This window comes from Zalophus californianus, chromosome 4 (genome assembly GCF_009762305.2).
Source record: "Zalophus californianus isolate mZalCal1 chromosome 4, mZalCal1.pri.v2, whole genome shotgun sequence".
Classification (NCBI taxonomy): Eukaryota; Metazoa; Chordata; class Mammalia; order Carnivora; family Otariidae; genus Zalophus; species Zalophus californianus.
This window is the reverse complement of record NC_045598.1, coordinates 129,104,105-129,125,547: the sequence shown is the minus strand read 5'-3', so window position 1 is coordinate 129,125,547 and position 21,443 is coordinate 129,104,105. Positions and strand designations below refer to the sequence as shown.

The window sequence follows — 21,443 nt, the reverse complement described above, 5'->3', positions numbered from 1 at the left end:
GAAGATCTCTGTGAACTGATGGAGAGGTTAGATTTTAAAGTGACAATAGTAATTTAAGTGAAAAAGAAACCAAGTGTGATATTGTATATATAGTATGCTACCCTCGAAGTAAGAAAGTAAGAGAAATCAAATATCACCATCTGCTTACTACTGCAACAAAAACACAGGAAGGTAAAACAGAAACTGATGAGTCTGGTTACCTACGGCGCACGTGTGGGAAGAGCTGGTGGGAAGGACTAACATTTCTCTCCATATGCTTTTGGCAGTTTCGACTTTTGGAACTGTGTTAAAGTATTACACACTGAAAGAGGAAATTACACTACCAGTGATGAGAAAAAATAGACCCCAAAATGGAATACAGATGGAAATAAACAAACGTTGGTCTATTTCAAATGAGTAACATAACCACAATAAAGGAGGAGGTAGCAGGGAGCTAGCCCCAGTAACTCCAAACACAGTGCTATTTTTTTCTCCTTCTAAAGACAGAAGGACCTGCAAAATATCCTGAACGCTAGTTAGCAGGTTTGTGTTTACAGTTGTAGGATCTTGCAATTCTGAACTTGCTTTCTGTGTGCTATAGCATTTAACAGATGAGTCGATCCTTTGAGGATAATGGGAACTAGACTTCTTAAAGTTGGAAAAGGAAGTTACCACATAGAAACTAGAAGACTAGAATGAATCTTGAGCTGTTGAGTTAGAATTAGAGGTATCAGTATGAACATATGGCTTTTAATATATCTAGGTAGCTATGTCCACACATTCTCCATATCTGTAGAAAGAGGAATGGCTGTCAATACCCGTGCGTGTGTATTTTAGCTCTGTCTACCCAGAGGGTCTACATACCAAGATGCCTCCGTAACAATTCTATGCACCTCAAACCCAGATCTTGGGTCCAAATGCCACTCCCCACTTGAAAGGAACTGGGGATCTTTGGGGAAATGGCTGATTTCAGATGTGGGGGAGTGAAACTACAAGGTGAACTTGGAACATAGTTAGGCTTGAAAGCAATAGAGTGCTCAAAAGATGATGGGGACACCCCAAAAGGACATGGAAGCCACCTGATATCCACTGGGATATTTCGATCATCAAAATAAATAATGGTAGCAAAAGGTTTTCCGGTGGGATAAAATAAGGATCTATGAATCCTTATTGCTATATATACATATATACATATACATGAGAAAAGGGCATTTTTTTCCTCTATGGCAGAGTACCACTTAAGAAATGTAGCAAGAGGGGCGCCTGGGTGGCTCAGTTGGTTAAGCGACTGCCTTCGGCTCAGGTCATGATCCTGGAGTCCCGAGATCGAGTCCCGCATCAGGCTCCCTGCTCGGCGGGGAGTCTGCTTCTCCCTCTGACCCTCTTCCCTCTTGTGCTCTCTATCTCTCATTCTCTCTCTATCAAATAAATAAATAAAACCTTAAAAAAAAAAGAAACATAGCAAGAATAATGAAGTTGGAAAAAAAATCATCATTTTGCAGTCATCAAAATGATTAAGGCAAGAATTACGAATTCCTCAAAAGCTAGTGGATGAATTACTAATTAAAGAAGGACAAATAGTAATTTTATAGTGGATTAACCTAGCAAACCACATGTGAACCAAGTAATCAGAGGTAAGACCACCAAACGGATGTCACGGATCTCCTTATAAGATCTCTTGAGGGATGCCTGGGTGGCTCAGTGGGCTGGGTGTATGACTCTTGATTTTGGCTCAGGTCAGGATCTCAGGGTCGTGAGATCGAGCCCTGCCGGCGGGCTCCACGCTCAGCACAAAATCTGCTTGAGATTCTCTCTCTCCCCCTCCCTCTGCCCCTTCCCCCACTCTCTCTCAAATAAAAAAATAAATACATCTTTAAAAAAAAAGATATCCCGGAGTGCACACTTCCACGTTTATGGTATTCCTTCAGAAATGCATAATTTTAGTCCAATCATGAGGAAATATCAGAAAACCCCCAACTGGGGGACATTTTACAAAATAACTGGCCTGTATACTTTAGAATGTCATGAATGGTAATGAAAAGTCGAGGAACTATTCCAGATGGAAAGAGACCTAAAAGACATGACAATTTACTACAATGTGTGATTCCGGATTGGATCCCCGACCAGAAAAACAAAATCCTCCCCAAACCATACATATGACATTATGGGACAATTGGCAATATTTGAATAAGGACTGTGGACCAGCTAATAGACTTGTATCAGTGTCAAATTGCCTGACTTTGGTAACTGTACAACAGTTATGTAAGAATGTTTTTGTCCTTGGGAAATACGTACTAAAGCTCTTATATATAAAGATACATGATATCGGCAAATTATAAATGATTCAGGGGAAAAAAAAAGGATGTGTGTGTATGTGGAAAAAGAGCCAGAGAACAAGGGGGAACAGTAAGGCAAATGGGGTAAAATTTCTTGGAAGTGTTCTTGCAAGTTTTCTGTACATGCACCGTTGTATCAAAACAGTAAGTCGAAATCCTTGTTAGACATTAGAACTGAATTGTCCACATTTCCGTCCTGGTTTCTGCCAATCCTCATCTCACAAAAGGACCCCTCTTGCTTGGGCCATTCTGAAGTTCTTTATTCAGGGAGCAAACATATGAATAGGTTTGTTCTGAAAAAATGAATTTTTGGAATAAATGTAGATGATTTCAAGTTCCAGGTAATTCTCACCCAACCTGGGAAACAGAAAGGTTGTAAAACCCCTAAGAGAAATTCAAAAGCACACGCCGGTCTCAAGCTCAGTCGCATTTCTTTCTGGGTGGCACTTATTTACTTTTAAAAGCATGACCACATAATTAGGGGCACCAGGGGTAGCTTAGTCCGTTAAGCTTCAGACTCTTGCTTTGGCCTCAGGTTGTGATCTCAGGGTCATGAGATCAAACCCTGTGTCAGGCTCTGCGCTCAGCAAGGAATCTGCTTGAGATTCTCTCTCTCCCTCTGCCTCTCCCCCTGCTTCCTCTCCTTGAAAAAAATGAATACATCTTTAAAAACATGACCAGTAATTATGTCCCCCTCTGCGCGTGGGTAGCAGAGACCACGTATGCGTGGAACTGTAACTCTTCTGGAGCAGTGTTCTAATCCACAAGGACTACTGGTGTCCTACGAAGCAGAAAGAGTAGTTTCTACGGAGAGACTGCCTGATGCCTACCGACTCCAGCGGCCTGTTCTGTTCCTACTCCGCACATGGCCTCTGACGTAGCGTCACCAAAACAGTGGCGTTTCCTGAAAACACCAGGCTCTCTCCCTCCTCGGCACTGGCATTTATTCCTAGAATGTTCTTCCCTGCCCCAGCATCTGAGTCGGCGCTCAGCCTTCAAAATGAAATTTGAGCATCACTCCCTCCACAATTTCCTGGCCCTCTTCTTCCTGTCCTCGGGTTTCCTCAGCACGGTGGGAGCCCCTCCATTACAGCCCCCACCTCTAGATGATTCTGGGTACTTGTGCTCAACAGCAAACTTTGACTTTCACCGGGCTAGGTGTCTCTCATTTCAAGGGGCAAACAATAGGTCAGTCAGAAGCCTTGTAATTCCGTTGATTGCTGCTCACTGGAGGGATGTTTTCATTCACATGGCTGTACTTCCCTCCCAGGTTTCAGTTCTGAGGGCAATCATTTGATTTTCAAAATTGAGAGAGCCTCAGCAGAATATCTGCACTAACATATCCATTCCTTTCTCCGAACCCCTTCCCTGTTTTTCTGTGTCCTCTTTGAATGTTTTTCTGAAGGCACAGGGTTTCCAACATTTGGGACTAAAGCGGTGTGCCTTGTGCGTGATATCCAGGCTGCTTGAAACACAGCATGTTTTAGACTGAAATGGAATTTGCTTTGAGTTTTGAAATTTCAGAGACTCTGAATTCAGTGTCCTGCAAAATAACTAAAAGCCAATCAATCGTAAATACCTTTTTATTTGTTATGCATAGAAGATTTCTAGCGGACTAATTTTATTGATGAATTGCAAGAACACCTATTTATTTCACAAATACAAGACTATGAACGTTCAGCTAAGAAGGCAGTGTAGAACTATAAATAGTAAGTTATGTCATTTATCTATAGATGAATAACTTTGTATAGTTGATGGCTGATTAAAAGCGCATACCTGCTTACTGGGGCAAATGCACATAATTTTCCCTCTTTCTTGATATTTCATTATTTTAAAAAGCCCACTAATTTTATTACCCATTAATGTGAAGGTAAATGTCCTTCAAAATTCTGGGGCTCTTTGATATTTCTCTCACTATTCAACTTTATTACCAAACATCGTTCATAGAATAATATACATTCAGGGCTTACATGTGCTAAGCACTTTTCAGATATCAGTTCATGTAATCCTTATGTATTATTATGCGTATGTATATGATCACCTTTTTACAGATGAGAAAATGAAGTTAAAAGGTTAAATTGTTCGAGAGAATCAGCACAGTATGGAGATTAAAAGCACATGCTAGCTTCAGACTCCTTGGGTAGCTACTCTATCATTTATCAGCTACATGATCTTGGGAAAGTTACCTGGTCTATCGGTGACTCAATTTTCTCATCAATTAAATGGGGCTCACAGTGCTGCCCTCATAAAGTTATTGTGATGGTTAAGTGATTTAACATACATAAAGTACTTAGGAGAGTGTAGGAACAATGTAAGTCAGGTAATACTGCTAGAAATTGTCCCCAAATTGGGAGGCAGTGGAGCCAGACCTTGTGACTAACCCGACCCACAAAACTGTCCTCACAACTATGTATGTTACCTAATCTGATCAACCCAAATCCTCTCATATTATTTCTCACAGTTTACAACACTCTTGAAGATCCCCCTATTGCATTCAAGATAAAGATCCAATCTTCTGACAGAGTCTGCAACCAGGGTGACCAAATTGTCTAGATTGCTGGGATGGTCCCAGTTTATGTCTGTTGGACTGGCATCCTCCTCCATTTAGGATTTGTCCAGAATTTTTGGAATTTTAGTTTAGAAAATCATTTTTAAATACAATTATTTTATAAATCCACTGATCAAGTCATTGGTCCGCAAATACAGATATCAAATTCAGATAATTTTAATTATTTTTACTTCTCCCTCCAGGTGGAAATATCCTTGTTTGGAAGACAGATTCTGTGGGTCAGGCTATATACAACACTCTTCGTGAAAACAGCGCTGTTGACCCCTTCTGCTTATCCCTCAACACCCTTCCTTGTCCTTACTTTGAACTGATCACAATCCCCCCCAAATGAATCTTGCCTTTGAAAGAACACTCTCTTCTAGGTGGACTGGTTTTCTTCCTTCCATATCCTATTCTAGATCATGCTAGGGTTGCCTTCCACATGTAGCACTGAACGCCGCCTCCCTGGGAAGCTTCCTAGGATTCCCTGGGGTGGGTTTAGGGGCCCCACAAGGCTCTTATAGCGTCATGTCTTCTCCTGTCAGAGCACTTTGTTTTCTGTGTTGTAATGATAATACTTGCTATGTTCTCCTAGAAGGCAGTGGCTTGCATAGAGGTGGCCATGTAGATTCTTTCCTTCTTTAGTTATTGAATGGATGAAAGAGGATTAATTGCGCCCCCTCTCATCTTCCTCTCAATTTTGAAGCCGATTACAGGTAAATTTCACTCCTCAGTTTGGAGGGAAGGGTCTTCGAGTCCTGCAACATGTTTGTTTCTTCTTCTACGGTACAAGAAACAAGGCACTGGGAGTAGAATCACTATTGGAAAAGTAAGACCAAATTCTGAGAATTCTTTGGGAGCTTAGATGAATCCTGACTTGTCCCTGCCCCTGATTCTGACCAGGGTGGCCACTGGTGTGTGAAAAAAAAAACTTATCCACCAGTTGGCATGGCCTGTCTAGCAGAGCTTTGGCTGGATTTCAGTGCCTGCATCCCACACAGTGGCCCTGCCTCTGACCCACACCCTAACAACTCTGACCCTCAGTCCTCTGTTACTTGAGGACGCTGGTCCCTTTAACCCCAATCCCTGACTTGACCCAACCCCTGGTCAAGCATCTTAAACAGAAAAGTCCAACGGGACTAGCAAGGCAGCTTACAAATAAAATGTGCTTAGACAGCGATGCGTGTCAATTTTTTTTCAATAGAACTGGAAAGAAATATGGAGAGAAAAAATCAATAAAATGGAATTCTGAGATGTGACAGAAGAGAACCAGGTGAAGCTTCATTAAAGTAACACAGAGCAGGGCAGTGGAGGTTGGATTCTGTCCTTCACGAAGTCCAGGCAGTTCAGAAAAAAGACTGAACTCTGGATTACCAAAGAGTGATGAACAAGATGGCAGTGGTGCTGATGAGTATCTCTGTTTGTGTCTCTTACAAAATATAGGAACATTCTTTGGAATGGAACTCTTTCCTTCATGTTAATGTTTTGCATCCCATGTACACCTTACTAATAAGACTCATTGTTACTGGGCCTTCCATTCTCATCTTCTTACTAAGCAAGGCAGGACTTGAACCCAAGGCAGACTGGCTACTAATCAGGTCCTAACACACAGCTAGCTCACCTACAGCCATCTGCAAGGCATGAGCTGTTGCCCCATGGGAGATGAATCAAAACATGCAAAAGCAAGGTGCGCAGAAGCATGGCTGCTGAGGGTGAAGCACAGTGTGGCCTGCTGGTCTCCAGGGTGTGGCACTGCAGGGGCCAGGGAGCAGCCAGGGCGAGGCCACCCAGAACCCCCCCCCGGTCTGCCTCACACAGCCGCCAGATGCACCCCATGCCTGCCAGGAGCATTTCCGGGACATCAAAAGGAAGCAGCGTTAGCTTTCCTAAGCAATGGGAAAAATAAACACCCCCTCAACCTGTTGATCCCATTCTATTTTGCAACACAGAAATGACTGCTTTCAACTTGAGCCAAAAATGATCTCCTGAGTCATGGGAGTTACTTCCTCAACGGTGCCCTTACTCTGTGCTTGTCCTAACTGGAAAATGACCGGGCTGAGTCCACCGAGTCTCTCAGGGGGCCTCGCCCCAGGCACTGGCCACAGCCATCAAGAAATAAAATAAATAACGAAGTTGAACAAGGAACAGACTTGCTTTTCGAAGGCCATTTAAACAAATCTAAAGATGAATTTTTCAAAACCCACAAAATGGAAGGCAGTTTTTAAAGCTATTATGTAGTCAATCTTGTGCAAGGTGAATGCTTCTGAAACACTCAGTTGAATTCTCAAATTTCAAATTCCTCAGGTTTGGTCGCCAACCAGTTTTCTCAAAGTCCTTTATAATTGAATTTTATGATTAAAAATGCATTTGATTAGTTTTCCAAAACATAAAAATAAAAATAAAAAATCAGAATCTTCTTGAAGAATGCGGGCTTCTGAGGAAGGCTGTCAGGAGTGCTGTTACTGGAGGGCCGCATACCCACAGACACCATCTGGAGACGGGTTTTTCAGCAGTTCCACGCAGACAGTGGCTTGTTTGACATCTGTCTCCCTTCAGTCCACTGGGACACCGCCAGCAGGTGAGGCCACATCAAACACTGCTTTTGGGTATCCCGAGAGTCCCTGGGCGTGACAGGCAGGCAGACGCTCTCTCAGTAACCATGTTTCATGATTTCCCGCCTGCAGCGTGGCTACCCACTGAAAGCCAGCTTGCCCTCTTATGAAACCGTGGGACCCCAAAATGCCAGTCATTCTGAGTTATAGAGTATCCTTAGATTTGTCCTTTGGTAAGGAATTCTGGCGGGGGGGGGTGGGGAGGAAGGCGATAGGTAACACTCTGTCACCTTCACGCACAGCTACATTCTCAGACAGGCGACCCAACAATAACGAGTCACTGAGGCTGTGACAAAGGACCTCACGGGTGATGGATTTAGTGGTGGTGGCAGGGAAGGGAGAGGGAGGGGTCCCAGATGTTTGCCACTTAATTATGACCGGATTGCGGTTCCACATCCCTCATCTCAAAGTTGTCCGGGGATGACTGGATGGAGAAGAGCTCTCTGACTCAGCTCCGACCCGGCGTCTGGCTTCAGTCACCCGTTCATAGCCTTTTACCTCCTTCAGGACAGGGAATAAAAGAAAGCTCGACTGGAAATCCCTTCGCTGTAAAATTGAGTGCATCATAAAATAACTGTAAAGTCAATATTTAGTGTTTGGTCCGTTTAAAGTGTCACACTTTGGAAACGTCTTAATGTGACCCCTGGGGGGCAGGCGAAGGAGTGCCGGTGTGTGGGACATTACCTCGTCAGCCCATATCCCGGCTGAGACCAGCTTAAGAGTGGGTTCTTCTGCTCTGTCCTATGTGTGCTGGGGGTGATGTGGGGTCGGGGTGGGGCAGAGCCAGGAAAGGAAAGAACACAGGAGAGAAGAGAAAAAGAAGAGATACATACATGGTTATTAAGGATCCTCAAAAGCCCAGCTTTCTTTGTTTTGTTAGTTGTTGACATCTCCCCTTCCCCCACCCCTCACCTTTCTGGTTGTTTAGCTTCCGGTCAGACCAGTGAGCTGCCCTGGTAAAGGGGGAATCTGAGACTAAAGCTCAGGAGGCTTGAGGGGAGGCGGCGGGGTAGACAGGGTGCCCTGGCATGGCACCAAGGAAGTCCATGTTCTTTTGATGGATTCATCAGCAAGGGTGCCGACATGTCGTGCCTCAGTTTCCCCACCGTAGAGGTGGTAAGGTCAGTCCCCTCCTGTCCCACACTGCACATTTCTGACAAGCCCACCTGAGGTCTACGCTAAGAGTGGAAAATTATCAAGGGCCGACGATGCCAGGTGTGCGGGTGCCCACCTCCAGAACACGACGAGAGAGGAGGGATGGGTGGGGGTCGGAGGGAACAAGATGGTTGGGCTGAGGCCCGTTTATGAAGTTTGGGTGTGTCAGGCGGTATCGTCTCTGTGCTAATGCAAGGACCTCTCTGTCCCCGACCCCAGCGCCTTCTGCTCACCAACCACCACCCTGCAGAGCCTTCTGAATCATATCACTGCTGCTTTTCCCCACCCAAGTTAATTAAGGGCTCTTCACAAGGAAGCGCCTATTTCCTCCAACTTCAGCTTCAGAATGCTCTTGAAATTCCCATTACTCCTTTTGGGCCTTTGACATTATATTTCATAAAAATCTCGAACTAGTTTCCATGAAGCCTCTCCAGCAAATCAACGTGTAAGGACCACAAGGGAAATCATTCTCCCAACCTCTCCCCAGGGCTCCCAAAGGTCATTCTGGTTGTTTTTTCCCCCTTTCACAACATTCCATGCTTAAAAGCATCATCTAATGAGCAAACACACATGGAGTAATGCCCTGAGAGACATCCTGCGGTGACAGTCAGCTGATTTAAAGCAAAATGACAGATCTGCAACCAATGACACAATCTGGTGGAGAATGCTGTTAGCACATGCATGCACCCCACACTATGCTCTGTGCAACATGGTGAGAAACGGAAATTAGTTGAAATGGCTGGATCATGCAATTATTGGGAAAAGAAGCTGCGGGGGGAGAATAAAAAAGTGTGAATACCTGTGTAGGTCATAGCTTCCTCCATCTTTATTTCCTGATATAGGAAAATACAAGAGTAATTTATGTTAGCTTTAGAACTCATAAAACCATTCACTACGTGGTTTTCCATGCACAACATCTAAATCCTAGAAAGAAATAGATTGTGTTAAATACAGACAGTGCCGGAGTCCCACAGAGCTTTTCTAGTAGACAGGTTCAAAATGAGGATTGAAAGCTATAAATAAAAAGGTCTGAGATAAAACACAGAGGAGTTCATTTGAAACATGAGTGCAATGGGAAAGGAGGAGAGCCCATTTAAGAGCAGGAAGAGAAGTCCTTCCAGTCAGTCTCAGTACAATGTTGCTTATTTTGAGACAAGACACTTGGAAAAAAAAAAAAAAGGGCCAATGATCATCTCCCTGAGAAATCGTCTAGAAGGTGGAGAGGACTACTTTGGGCCGAACGGCAATCATGAGTTCCCCCTGGTGTGTCATCCCTAGAGACTGTCAGACTTCTCTGGGCAGTTATGTCATCACCTGTAAGAGAGCGAGGTCTTTTGGGGGAGAAATGTCTGGGTGTAATATTTCTAGTGTTTCTAATAACTGGTTTAATTTCTAGGCCTTGTTGGGCTCCCCTCCCCCTTTTTGGTGTGTGGAGGGCTAAGATTTGAGGAAAAGCTCAAACAGAGAAGCAAGATATCTGAAAAGATTTGAGCTGAGTGGGGTTGTGATCAAAAGACTTCTTCTGGAAGTCAGGACTGGACTTTTCTGCGGGCCATTCATCTGAGTAAGGTATTAACTGAGAAATTTGGCTGATAGCTGTGAGGTGACCCATCTCACAGGGTTTATAATTTCTTATGGGACCTTTGCCGCTCAAAAGCCTCAGGACCCTACAATGGTGGAAATGACAGGTGGCGGATGTTGATCCTTTGAGAATGGGCCCCCCCCTTTCAGTCACAAGACCTAGTGCTGGTGATGCTGGCTCTGCCAGGGACCCCGAGACACCGGCTTTAAGGATGCTTAGAAAACCCAGCTGCACACAAGGGGTTCCTGCAGAGCGCTCCCCACTGCCGGGGAGTCCCGCTCTTCGCCCTTTTGGGGTTGGCAGGCTCTGCTGATGCCCATGCCCTTGCCAGAGCTAGCTCTTTCTCCTTCCTTCTGTGGACTGCTGGAATTTACAGTTCTACCGGAATTAGGAGAAAATCAGTATTCTCATCAACTAGGAAAGGGCAGGGACAGACTGAAAAGAACTGCGGCCCTATGAACCAAAGGAGAGATAGGTTAGTTTAACGCGGCAGCCCGGGGAGGGACCATTTGGCTGACTCCGTATGGGCCCTCTAACGCTTGTTAGAGCCCAAGACAGTGCATTACTCAAGTATCTCTAGTTTCAGAGGGGAAATCCTGGTAAAAGAAATCTAATTGCCTGTGTCCTGGGCAGGGATCTCCCCCGGGGCAGCTCCCAACTGTGTGATAAGCAGAAACAGGGCATTGGGTGTTTCCGTCCAAATTCACCTAAAAATTTGAGGATATCCTGGTTTACCTAGAGTCTGTATTATGCCTGTTGGCAGCAATGACAAATAAATCCCCCATGCTTTCGTCCCATCTGCCAGTGGATGCTTCATTCAGGAAGCTTTACTAGTAGAACCAACGTGTGGGAGAAACTGAAATGAAACGCTCACCAAATCTTTGGGCGCGTTAGCTTTTTCATTAATGCTCCCAGAGGTAAACTTTGAGAACACATTATATTCAGAACTGCCTGGGAAGTCTCCCCCGTAAGTATCCCAAACTCTGTGCGTCTATGCCTAGAGACGTTTCACAGGCAGAAAACTCGACACAAAGAATTTCCCAGAAAATACAGGAACCCGCCCCCCCTTACCAACTTCCAGGCCCTTTGGTCTTGGGTTGCACTGCTTGTATCCTTGACAGCTCCTGAGCTCCATGAGTTGTACGTGTAGCTGATTCAAAATGCCCCGTTCCACCGTGTGCACTGTGTTTGTGAGCTGCGGACCAAGATGCCAGGACAGGAAAGGTAAGCTCAGGTTCTGGCTAGTTTATTGTCAACAAACTTCATTACATGAAAACGTATCGACCTACCTGATAAGGATCTGTATTCATATCAAAATACTCCAAAAAGCCAGTGGCGAACTCACAGAAGAGAAAATTATGTGTCTCGTTAACCGTGCGCAAGCACCAGTAGGTGTTGTTGTTAGAACTCGTGCAGGCACAGAAAGATCCCACTGTTGGTAAAAACAGAACAACAAAATGAAAAGAATGAAAAAACAAAAAATGGAGGCAGGCTAGCCATTCTACCATTTCCTTATCTTTATACTGAAAGGGGCACGTTTTCTGTCTTGTAACTACTGTGTGGTTGGATGTTAAAAAAATTATATTTTCCCCCATCTAAAGAATTTGCTGTGGGAAGAGGTGGAAAATGGGAAAAACAGTGGCAATCTATGATCGTGAATACAGACTGAAGGCCAAGGTGAAGTTTTAGGCACATTAGTTTGCCCCCTATCGTCAGGCAGTGGTCTCTGAAACAGGGCGAGTGAGTGGAGAATGGGAAGGAAATGATCAGAACTTTTATTTCTGGTTATTCTTACCTTTTCTTAAAAAAGGAAAAAAAATAGTTGCATAGTACAGAGATGGACCTGGTGCCCTTGCTTGTTCTCTGTGTCATGGCCACACCTCAAAAATGGTGCACAGAAAGAGGGGATTATTTGTGATCTTTGTAGCAACTTTTTTTTTTAAAAGATTTATTTATTTGCGAGAGAGAGAGCACATGCATGCGCGCGCATGTTGCAGGGAGGGGCAGAGGGAGAGGGAGAGAGAATCTCAAGCAGATGCCACGCTGAGCGCAGACCCCAACTCAGGGCTCAATCTCACGACCCTGAGATCACGACCTGAGCTGAAACCAAGAGTTGCACACTTAACTGACTGCACCACCCTGGTGCCCCAACAGTGTTTTAACATGAAATGGGCTATGACCATGAACATGTTTTGTACCATGCAGAGGTTCACTGGTTAACTGGTGGAAAGTATATAAAACAGATGTCAAATTAAAACAAAACAAAACAAACTACCTGATCTTTTACAGAAAGGCAGTTTCCAAATTTGTTGACCTTTCTTGCAATGGCAATTGAATTTTAAAAATGTGCTGTCTAGCAAATATTTTTAAAACAATTGGGATAGGCACACTTAATGAGCATTCAATGTTCATTATGTACTTTGCATGTATTAACCCATTTCATCCTTAAAAGAACCTTAGAGACAGAAATTATATTATTCCATTTTACAGATGGGAAAAATGAGGCACAGAGAAGTTAAGTAATTTATCCAAGGTCACACAGTTGACGAGTGGCAGCATTAGGGATCTGGCTAGAGGGTATACTCTCTCTCTCTTTTTTTTAAAGATTTTATTTATTTATTTATTTATTTGAGAGAGAGAATGAGCGAGAGAGCGAGAACACAAGCAGGGAAGGGCAAAGGGAGAGGAGAAGCAGACTCCCTGATGAGCAGGGATCCTGATGACAGACTTGATCCCAGGACCCTGGGATCATGACCTGAGCTGAAGGCAGATGCTTAACCAACTGAGCCACCAATGTGCCCCTAGAGGGTATACTCTTAACCATTACATGCGGCTTAACCCCCTATCCAGTATCTTTTTTTTTAAGATTTTATTTATCTATTTGAGAGACAGAGAGAGTGAGAAAAAGAGAGAGGGAAAGAAGGAGAAGCAGACTTTCTGCTGAGTAGGGAGCCTGACTCAGGCTTGATCCCAGGACCCTGGGATCACGACCTGAGCTGCAGACGCTTGACTGACTGAGCCACCCAGGTTCCCCCCCCATCTAATATTAAATACACTATCCCCTTAAGCTGAAAAAATGTTTTAAACAATGAATGAGAAATTTTTTCAAATTTTGTTTTAATAGAGTTTTTAGAGCATAAAACGGTTCACAACAAAACTGAGCAGAAGACACAGAGACTTTCTAGAGACTACCCCATCTCCACAGATGCCCAACCTTCCCCACTATCAACATCCCTCACAACAGTAATGCATCTGCGACAGTTGATGAACCTACATTGACACATCATCACCCAAAGTCCATAGCCTACATTAGGGTTTGCTCTGGGTGTTGTATGTTCTATGGGCTTTGCCAAATGTATAATGCCATGTATCCACCAGTATAGTGTCATACAAAGTAGTTTCACTGCCCTAAAGATCCACTTTGCTCCATCTATTCATCCTTGCCCCACAGAAATGATATTTCAGATTGTTGTGTTTCCTGTGCCCCAGCCCAGAACTTGGTGGGGAATGGACCCCCGCAACCTGAATGATCCTCAGGGATCCTCACGCCCCAGTTTAGGGAACAAGATTAAAAGTGAAATGCTATGAGTTTAAGAGTTCACTTGGCCTTGAAGTGGCTGGAAATGAAAATGCAAACTTGGCACTGAAATCAAAAAGCATCAGAATGGACAGATAAAACAAAAATCTTCAGAGATAGGTCCCAAAACCCCAAGAATGGTCTTGGGTTCCTGGAGTCTCCAAATCCCACTTTGAGAAACACTGCCCCAGGTGGTATCCTGGGATCTTTTCAATGAGAAGATTTGTAGTTTTAGCTACTCCTTGGGATGGTAAGCCTTCAATCAGATGATGTGTCACAAAAATTTAGGGCACTATTCCTAGATAACCTCAGTTAATACTGTGCATAGGCCACTAAAGCACATGTAAGTGTGAATTTTAAAAACGTACAATCGTTGGGGCACCTGGGTGACTCAGTTGGCTAAGTGTCCAGCTCTTGATTTTGACTCAGGTCATGATTTCAAGGTCCTGAGATCGAGCCCTGCATTGGGCTCTGCGCTGGGTGTGGAGCCTGCTTAAGATTCTCTCTCTCCCTCTCCCTCTGCCTTCCTGCCAAACGGGCGCTTGCGCTCTCTCCAAAAAAAAAAAAAAAAAAAAAAAGCGCACAATTGTTATTATTCCATATCATCAGCAATTCCATGTAAAACCGTGTATTTTGTAGAGTCCCTATTCTTTTGTGAGCATGGTGCTAGGTTCCAAAAAGGACTGAGAATTAGACTACAGCCCCTGCATTGAAGGGGTTTTCACTTCCTTTTATTACACTTAGAGCATGATATGAAATAAAGCAGAAACAAAATCTATTCGAGGTAAGAGTGTTCGTCCATTTATTTAGTTATTTAGTAATAGATATAAGTAAACCCAGTCTTTTTTTTTTAATTTTTTTTAAATTTATTTATTTGAGAGAGAGAGAATGAGAGATAGAGAGCACGAGAGGGAAGAGGCTCAGAGGGAGAAGCAGACTCCCCGTCAAGCAGGGAGCCCGATGTGGGACTCGATCCCGGGACTCCGGGATCATGACCTGAGCTGAAGGCAGTCGCTTAACCAACTGAGCCACCCAGGCGCCCTAAGTAAACCCAGTCTTATTGGGTAGGGACTCTGCCAGGAGCTGGGCAGTATGTGAAATAACACCATCAGGAGAAACACCCAGGGTGAACTTGGCATTTCCAAATAAAATACAAAAACAAATTTCCAAAGAAAACTGTAATTTTTGGCAAGATCATTCTAGTTGCCAGTACAGAAAATAATATGATGCTCTCCTCTTGAATCATTCCAGATCCCTGGTTTCATGCTGCTGAAGCCCTAGTCTTAGTAACTGTAGTGTGAGGTGCTGTCTCTCTGCATGGCGGCAGTTACTGGCAACTCAGATGAGGTGACGGATGTTAACTGAACTTACTGTGGTCATCATGTCACAATACACAGAAGTCAGGTCATTATGTGGTACACCTTGAACTTATACAGTGCTGTGTGTCAATTATATCTCAATAAAACTGGGAAAAATATTTATTTTTTTTTAAAGATTTTATTTATTTATTTAGAGAGCACGAGTGGGGGGAGGGGCAGAAGCAGAGGGAGAGTCTCCGCGCTGAGTGAGGAGCTCCATGTGGGGCTGGATCTCACAACCCTGAGATCGTGACCTGAGCCGAAACCAAGATTCGATGCTTAACCCACTAAGCCACCCAGGCACCCCAAAACTGAGAAAAATATTTTTAAAGCAAAACACCCGCAAACCAAAAACCACACAATACTTACAGTTCCAGAATGGGGCCGTCTGCCAGTGGTTGTTGTCGTGGGTGAAGCAGGTGAGGCCAGGGAGACTGCATTCCTCTCCCTTCCTCTGGCGTTTCTTCTCCTTCCTCTCCTTCTTCCTCCTACGGTTCTCCTTGAAAAGCTGCAGCTTGCTGTCTACTTCTTGAGCAGCTTCCCTGTTCCAACAGAAGGGATGTGTTCATGGTCAGAAAGCACTTTCCCAATGAAAAATACTATCATTGTTACGAATCTCACACAAATAGGCAGACACACAATAATAGATGACTTATTTTTCACAGAGGGCCTTGAACTATAATTGGCAAGAGTGAAGACAAACTCATGAAGTGACAACTCTCTTAGGATTTTACTGAGCCTGGAAGGATCAACATTTTCTTCCTTATTTACATGGAAACACTGGTGGAAATAAATGTCAACATGAATCCATGGATCCCGCTAGCCACAGCATTTGGACAAATGGCTTAACTCCGTGGGGACTCGGTACTCATCAGCCATAAAGTCAATAGTTAGCAGGGTTAGATGACTTGGAAAGAATTTCCTTTTGTTATTATTTTGTTTTTTCCATAAAGGGCTCAATTTTTGTTGAGGCTCAAAACTAAATCCCCTTCACATGCAAATTTTACTGTTATTTTAAAAATATGTATATTTCTCCCAACGTTCAGTATTCAGCACGATTGCAGACTACTCTATGGAACACACCAACCTAATCAAGACGGTCCCATTTCCCAATCACTGTTCATAAAAAGCAGTGCATAGAATAAAATCCAGTTACCATCCCATACATCGACAGAAAACACACATAGAATTAGAGCAGAACTCCTCATGTCTCCCCCTCAAGGATTCCAAAAGCATCCCCATAGTCTCTTGGCAAGGTGTGGGCTTTGTTTTCAACTTCTTGAGCTCTGTGTCCTCCTGGCTAAATCTGCTTGCTTGGAAGCAGCACCGCTTGGAAGACAGGGGTCCCTACTACATTTCAGAAGTGCCCAGTGGACAGTCCTCCACTCCCAGCAAATGCGGAAAACAGAGACTCACTTACTTGAATGGGTGGAGATGACTCTTCACCTTCTCTTGCTTTTTTACACCTTTTTCTTTATTATAATAGCTACGGGCAAGAAGATTAAAAAGTGAGTCTTCGTAGTCTCACATTGGATCAGACAGTTCACTTTATTTTATTTTGTTTTTAAAGATTTTATTTATTTATTTGAGAGAGAGTGAGAGAGAGCAGAGCAGGAGGGAGGGGCAGAGAGAGGAGCAGACTCCCCACTGAGCAGGGAGCCCGATGTGAGGCTCAATCCCTGGACCCTGGGATCATGACCTGAGCTGAAGGCAGATGCTTAACCAACTGAGTCACCCAGGCGCCCCGACAATTCACTTTTTAAACAGAAAGAACAATAGAAGGCAAGTGATTACTTTAACTATCTTAGCTTAATGGGGATTTTTAACCTTCACCTTAGGTTTAGGACATATTTCATTTGACCAAGAGTTTAGGTCATTACAGTATATGATAACAAATTCAGTTTACCAAACTTTGTATTGGTATGAGAGAGAAACAAGTCCAGTGCTTATCCCTGGAGCTTGTGGAAACACAAGTTTGGAAGTAAGACCATGAGGTAGCTGCACACTCACCTCTGTTTGCTACAGGCACATTCCTCTGGCTTTCTCCTTTTTAGGTGTCCTCTCACTTCTCTTAAATTCTTAATTTTGTCTTGCAAGGCTTCAATCTGGAAGACACATATTTGAACAATGACATTTGAAGATCAGGATTTCCTATGCCGGGTGCCCCTCTTTTCACCTTGTTTTCTGTGTTCCGTAATTTCAGCTATTCTGCTGAGATGATAATTAACTTGGAAAGAAACTGAGCACAGAGTATGTCTATCACGATGTTCCTGCTGATGTGCTGTACATAAACATTAACAGATGCCTCACTTACGACTGGATCATTTCCTCATGGAGATTTCAACAGGTCATCGAGCCAATCCCCACTACTTTTTCTCACACCCTATTTTGTTTTCAGGCAGGTCGATCACTACATCCCCAGGGAAAGATAAATACCTTGCTACCCTATTTTTCACATAATTGTCATTGTAAAAAAAAAATGAAGTGGACACACAGCGAGCCCCACCAGTCACAGGGGGGCTGGTGAGCCGAGTTCGCATTTGGAATACACCTTCCAATCGTGCAGCCGTGGCTAACCTCTTTATCAATGTATGCCTTGTGGTCCTTCCAGGCTCTGGCCGATTGATATAGTTCTCTCTCACAGTGGATTGTATCATTCGGAAGAATAAAGCATCTGCAAACACAAACAAACCCAAAACATTAGAAATAGGTTTATATGCGAATATTTGTTTAAACCCATTAGAAATAGCAAAGGGAAAATAATTGTCTTCTAAACTCTTAATTTGGAAGCAAGCAGTAGTTTGAAGTTGAGCCATAGACAAGGAAGGATACGTGGGAATGTCTCTTGGCCAGCGGCTGGGGTAAGGATGGTGTCAGAGAGAGACCCTTACTAAGATCCCATTTCATAGCAACGTTCAATATTCACGTCCCCAGGAGCAGCTACCACCAGAAAACGCTAGTGTTGAGAGTCTCATCAACTACTGTAGGGGAAGTGGAAGTTTCCACAGTTATAATGGAAGTAAGTTGTCTGATTAGAGCCATGCAGTTAGAAGGGGGTTATTGATCCCATTCGTTTTGTTACAAAGAGCCTGCCTCAAGTATCCCATTCAGTTTGAAGCAAAGAAACAGCCCTAGGGATAGAGAAAAGTTGGGATAAAGGGTCGATCAATACTGAAAGAGACACAAATCCTGATCTAAGTCTCCTAGTGTATAACTCTAACAACTATAGTTGACCTTGGAACGACAGGCTGGAACTGCATGGGGTCACATATAGGTAGATTTTTTTTTTTTTTGGATAAACACAGCCAGTACTGTATACATATTTTCTCTTCCTTATGGTTTTCTTAATAACACTGTTTCTCTGACTTACTTTATCGTAAGAATAAGTATATGATATATATAAAATATGGGTCAATCGACTGTTTATGTTATCACTAAGGCTTCTGGTCAGCTCTAGGCCACTAGCAGTTAAGTTTCTGGGGAGTCAAACACTATACGTGGATTTTCAACCGTGGGGGTGGGGGGAGGGTCTGTGTCCCCAACCCCTGCCTTGTTCAAGATCAACTGTACAGGCACGGGAAGACCAGTCCCAAAGATAAAAATCCTGCCAGAGGTCATGATACCAGGCCTCCCCAAAGTGATGGAATGAGAGAGAGGAAAAAACTTTGCTAATAAATTCAGAAAGAAAATTTTTCTCTATCAAGAGAGTAGCTGGATTTTGGAAGGAAATGGAGAACGAAGGTGGTTCATTACAGCTGTGGGATAATCGCCTCCTTCCCTGTCTCCACGACTCCCGAGACCCTCTGTGCTCTCTGGGATCTGCCCAGGTTAGTTAGGTGTTTCTGCATCTTATGTCCATTTCCAACACATCCCACCTCTCTGGAAGCTTCTCTAGGACCCGCAGTCTTTCCTTGGGCTACGAGTATACAACTGCTCTGAGCCTCTACAGTGACAGTCATGGTTTCCATCTGTTCCCTAGACTCCCACAAAGGTAACTGTTCAAGGGCAGAGCTCCATGCCTGCTAAGTTAAGATGTGACAGAACCGGGGCGCCTGGGTGGCTCAGTCATTAAGCATCTGCCTTCGGCTCAGGTCATGATCCCGGGGTCCTGGGATCGAGCCTGCATTGGGCTCCCTGCTCATGGGAAGCCTGCTTCTCCCTCTCCCACTCCCCCTGCTTGTGTTCTCTCTCGCTGTGTCTCTCTCTGTCAAATAAATAAATAAAATCTTAAAAAAAACCCACAAACATGTGACAGAACCACTCTAGCTAAATTCCCAGCTGATCAGCCTTCATGTGAAACCCAACCCAAAGCATGTGTCCAAATGTACGACTGTTTGGACTCCCCCTTGCTTCTTTAAAAATCCCAGTTGTTCTGTAGGCCAGCCTCCGGACCCTGTACGGCTGAGTGATAACACTCTTGATAAAGAAGCCAAACAGGGACAATGGGGAGGGGGGCATGACTGGGAATTCAGCCGCCGTGAACACCTAAAGCCTTCCTACTTGTGAGTCACTCGGACGGAGGTGGGCAGGCCCAGGGCATTGTCTCTGTCTGCCAGCATCACGTCCCCGTCGCCGGCAGCCTGGGCACCTCCGGGCCTCCTGTGGCCTTCATCATGGCGCTTGGCAATGTTTCTCGGTCGCAACGCTTGCAATTCCTCTTCTTCCAGGTTTATGTCATATATTTCGCCTTCAAATTCGACTGACAAGGAACGTGTTTGCCGGGTATGGACAAATCTGGGCTTGTACTCTGGAAATAAGGGAAGACACATTAATATGGACGTCCAGGTGTAGTTTAGGAGGGAGGAAAGGCACCACCTGGCTCAGTGAGCATTCTGGGAAGGGCAAGCAGTTTAAACTACATTGTGGAGGGGCACTGGGGAGCTGCGGGCAGCCCACTGGGATTCACGTTGGGAGGGCTGGGCTCTTCTTTGAGCTTGGGTGCTGCATAGCAGCATGGTGGATGGCATGCTCCCCTGGGCCTCAGTCCTTTGTCCCCAGTGGGGGGTACGTCTGGGGGATGTCTAAGTTCCTTTCCACTCACAGCAGGCTGTGAACTTCCATACTGCATTTTCAACGTGAACTGCCAAGGCAGTTTGTTTGGATAAAACTATATTCCCAATTATGGTACTAATCATAATAGTGACTATCATTGATTGGGCTTTTGCTATGTATTATTCACCTCATACTTATCTCTGATCCATGATCTTGGAAGACCTGTTTTATTATAATAAATCCTCATATTAAAAAGACTTATTAGATAGAACAGGCTCATAAATTTGGTGTGATGATTCTTAAGGATGGGAAAACTGAAGCTCTGAGTGCTACCTACATTTTGCAAGGTTATGGAGCCAACAGCTGTGGGAACTAGGACTCTAATCTACCAGATTCTAAAGGCTGCAGTCTTTCCACAACACTGGGCTGTTTTTTTAAAAGGGTAAATGCTCTCGATACCTTCTATTTGTACAAAGAATAGAGAAAAATTAAATTTTGCAAATGCTTTTTATCAGCCATCTGACTTTTAATATCTGGCAGATGGAGGGCAATGCCAGGGGGAGGCCAGCATGTTTTCTGGTCACCGTAGACCGTGCTCAAGGCTCATAGTGTGTTAGACAAGAGTGCAAACCTTGGCCCCTCCTTATCAGAAGCATTTTGGCTCCGAGGGGGCATACTCACGGGGCCTTTTTTCTCCAGCCTGCTGCTAAAATAGGAAGAAGGGGAGCACCCAGGGTGTGGAATCAGAATCGCGCTCGCCACGGGATCCCGCTGTGATGGCAGTTTCCAGAAGAGGAAAGGCCTCTGTGACAGTCACCAGGCCCCTGAGTGTGCTCACAAGCAACTTCTGCCTTCAAATATGTGAGGTTCCACGTGCTTTGAAAAAGCGGCCCCAGACATCTCCAGTTTGTGCTCAATGTTGAACAAAATCAGTGTTTATGGTCACTGCTGTGGAGTGACATCTAACCTCTGGGGAGAGAAGAGGCTGCCCCTTCCTCCAAGCCCAACACTGGTAATCAGCTTCCGTTAAGGGAGAGTGTCAGGAATCTTTGTCCCTTTTTGGCTTTCCATTTGATATCTTTGTGTGACTTATTAAACCTGGCACTTTCTCTCTGGGAGGAAAAAAAAAAATCTCCCAAATCAATCATTCTCAGCCTTTGGGTTATGGATTCACACGGATTCCCTTAAGAGTGTGTTGAAAGTTAGGGACATCCAGAAAAAATGTGCACATGCACACAGAATAGACTTATCATTTTGGATAAAGTGTTAGAAGGCTCACGATCCCCTAAAATCCATCTGCGGGG

At 44.2% G+C, this 21,443-nt stretch overlaps 2 protein-coding genes across 11 annotated transcripts in view; one reads left to right on the top strand and one right to left on the bottom strand.

The window, feature by feature from the left end:
- Positions 1–8,150, top strand: part of SLCO5A1 (solute carrier organic anion transporter family member 5A1) — a 313,993-nt gene extending 305,843 nt beyond the window's left edge. Inside the window, exon 12 of the transcript XR_003521575.2 lies at positions 5,067–8,150. The gene's annotated coding sequence lies outside the window, so the exon portion shown is untranslated. The remainder of the gene's footprint in view (positions 1–5,066) is intronic.
- SULF1 (sulfatase 1) overlaps positions 1–21,443 on the bottom strand; it is a 174,622-nt gene that overhangs the window by 8,250 nt on the left and 144,929 nt on the right. For 8 of the 10 annotated variants that reach the window (XM_027602978.2, XM_027602984.2, XM_027602968.2 and 5 more), the window contains 7 exons: positions 19,648–19,894; positions 17,725–17,821; positions 17,158–17,252; positions 16,568–16,633; positions 15,517–15,689; positions 11,502–11,644; positions 11,284–11,407 (listed from right to left, as the gene is read on the bottom strand). In XM_027602978.2, coding sequence (XP_027458779.1) covers positions 11,284–11,407; positions 11,502–11,644; positions 15,517–15,689; positions 16,568–16,633; positions 17,158–17,252; positions 17,725–17,821; positions 19,648–19,894 — 945 coding nt within the window. Of the gene's footprint in view, positions 1–8,159; positions 8,226–9,429; positions 9,464–11,283; positions 11,408–11,501; positions 11,645–15,516; positions 15,690–16,567; positions 16,634–17,157; positions 17,253–17,724; positions 17,822–19,647; positions 19,895–21,443 lie in introns of all 10 variants that reach the window. The other 2 variants (XM_027603011.2, XM_027603015.2) reach the window with 2 other exon arrangements.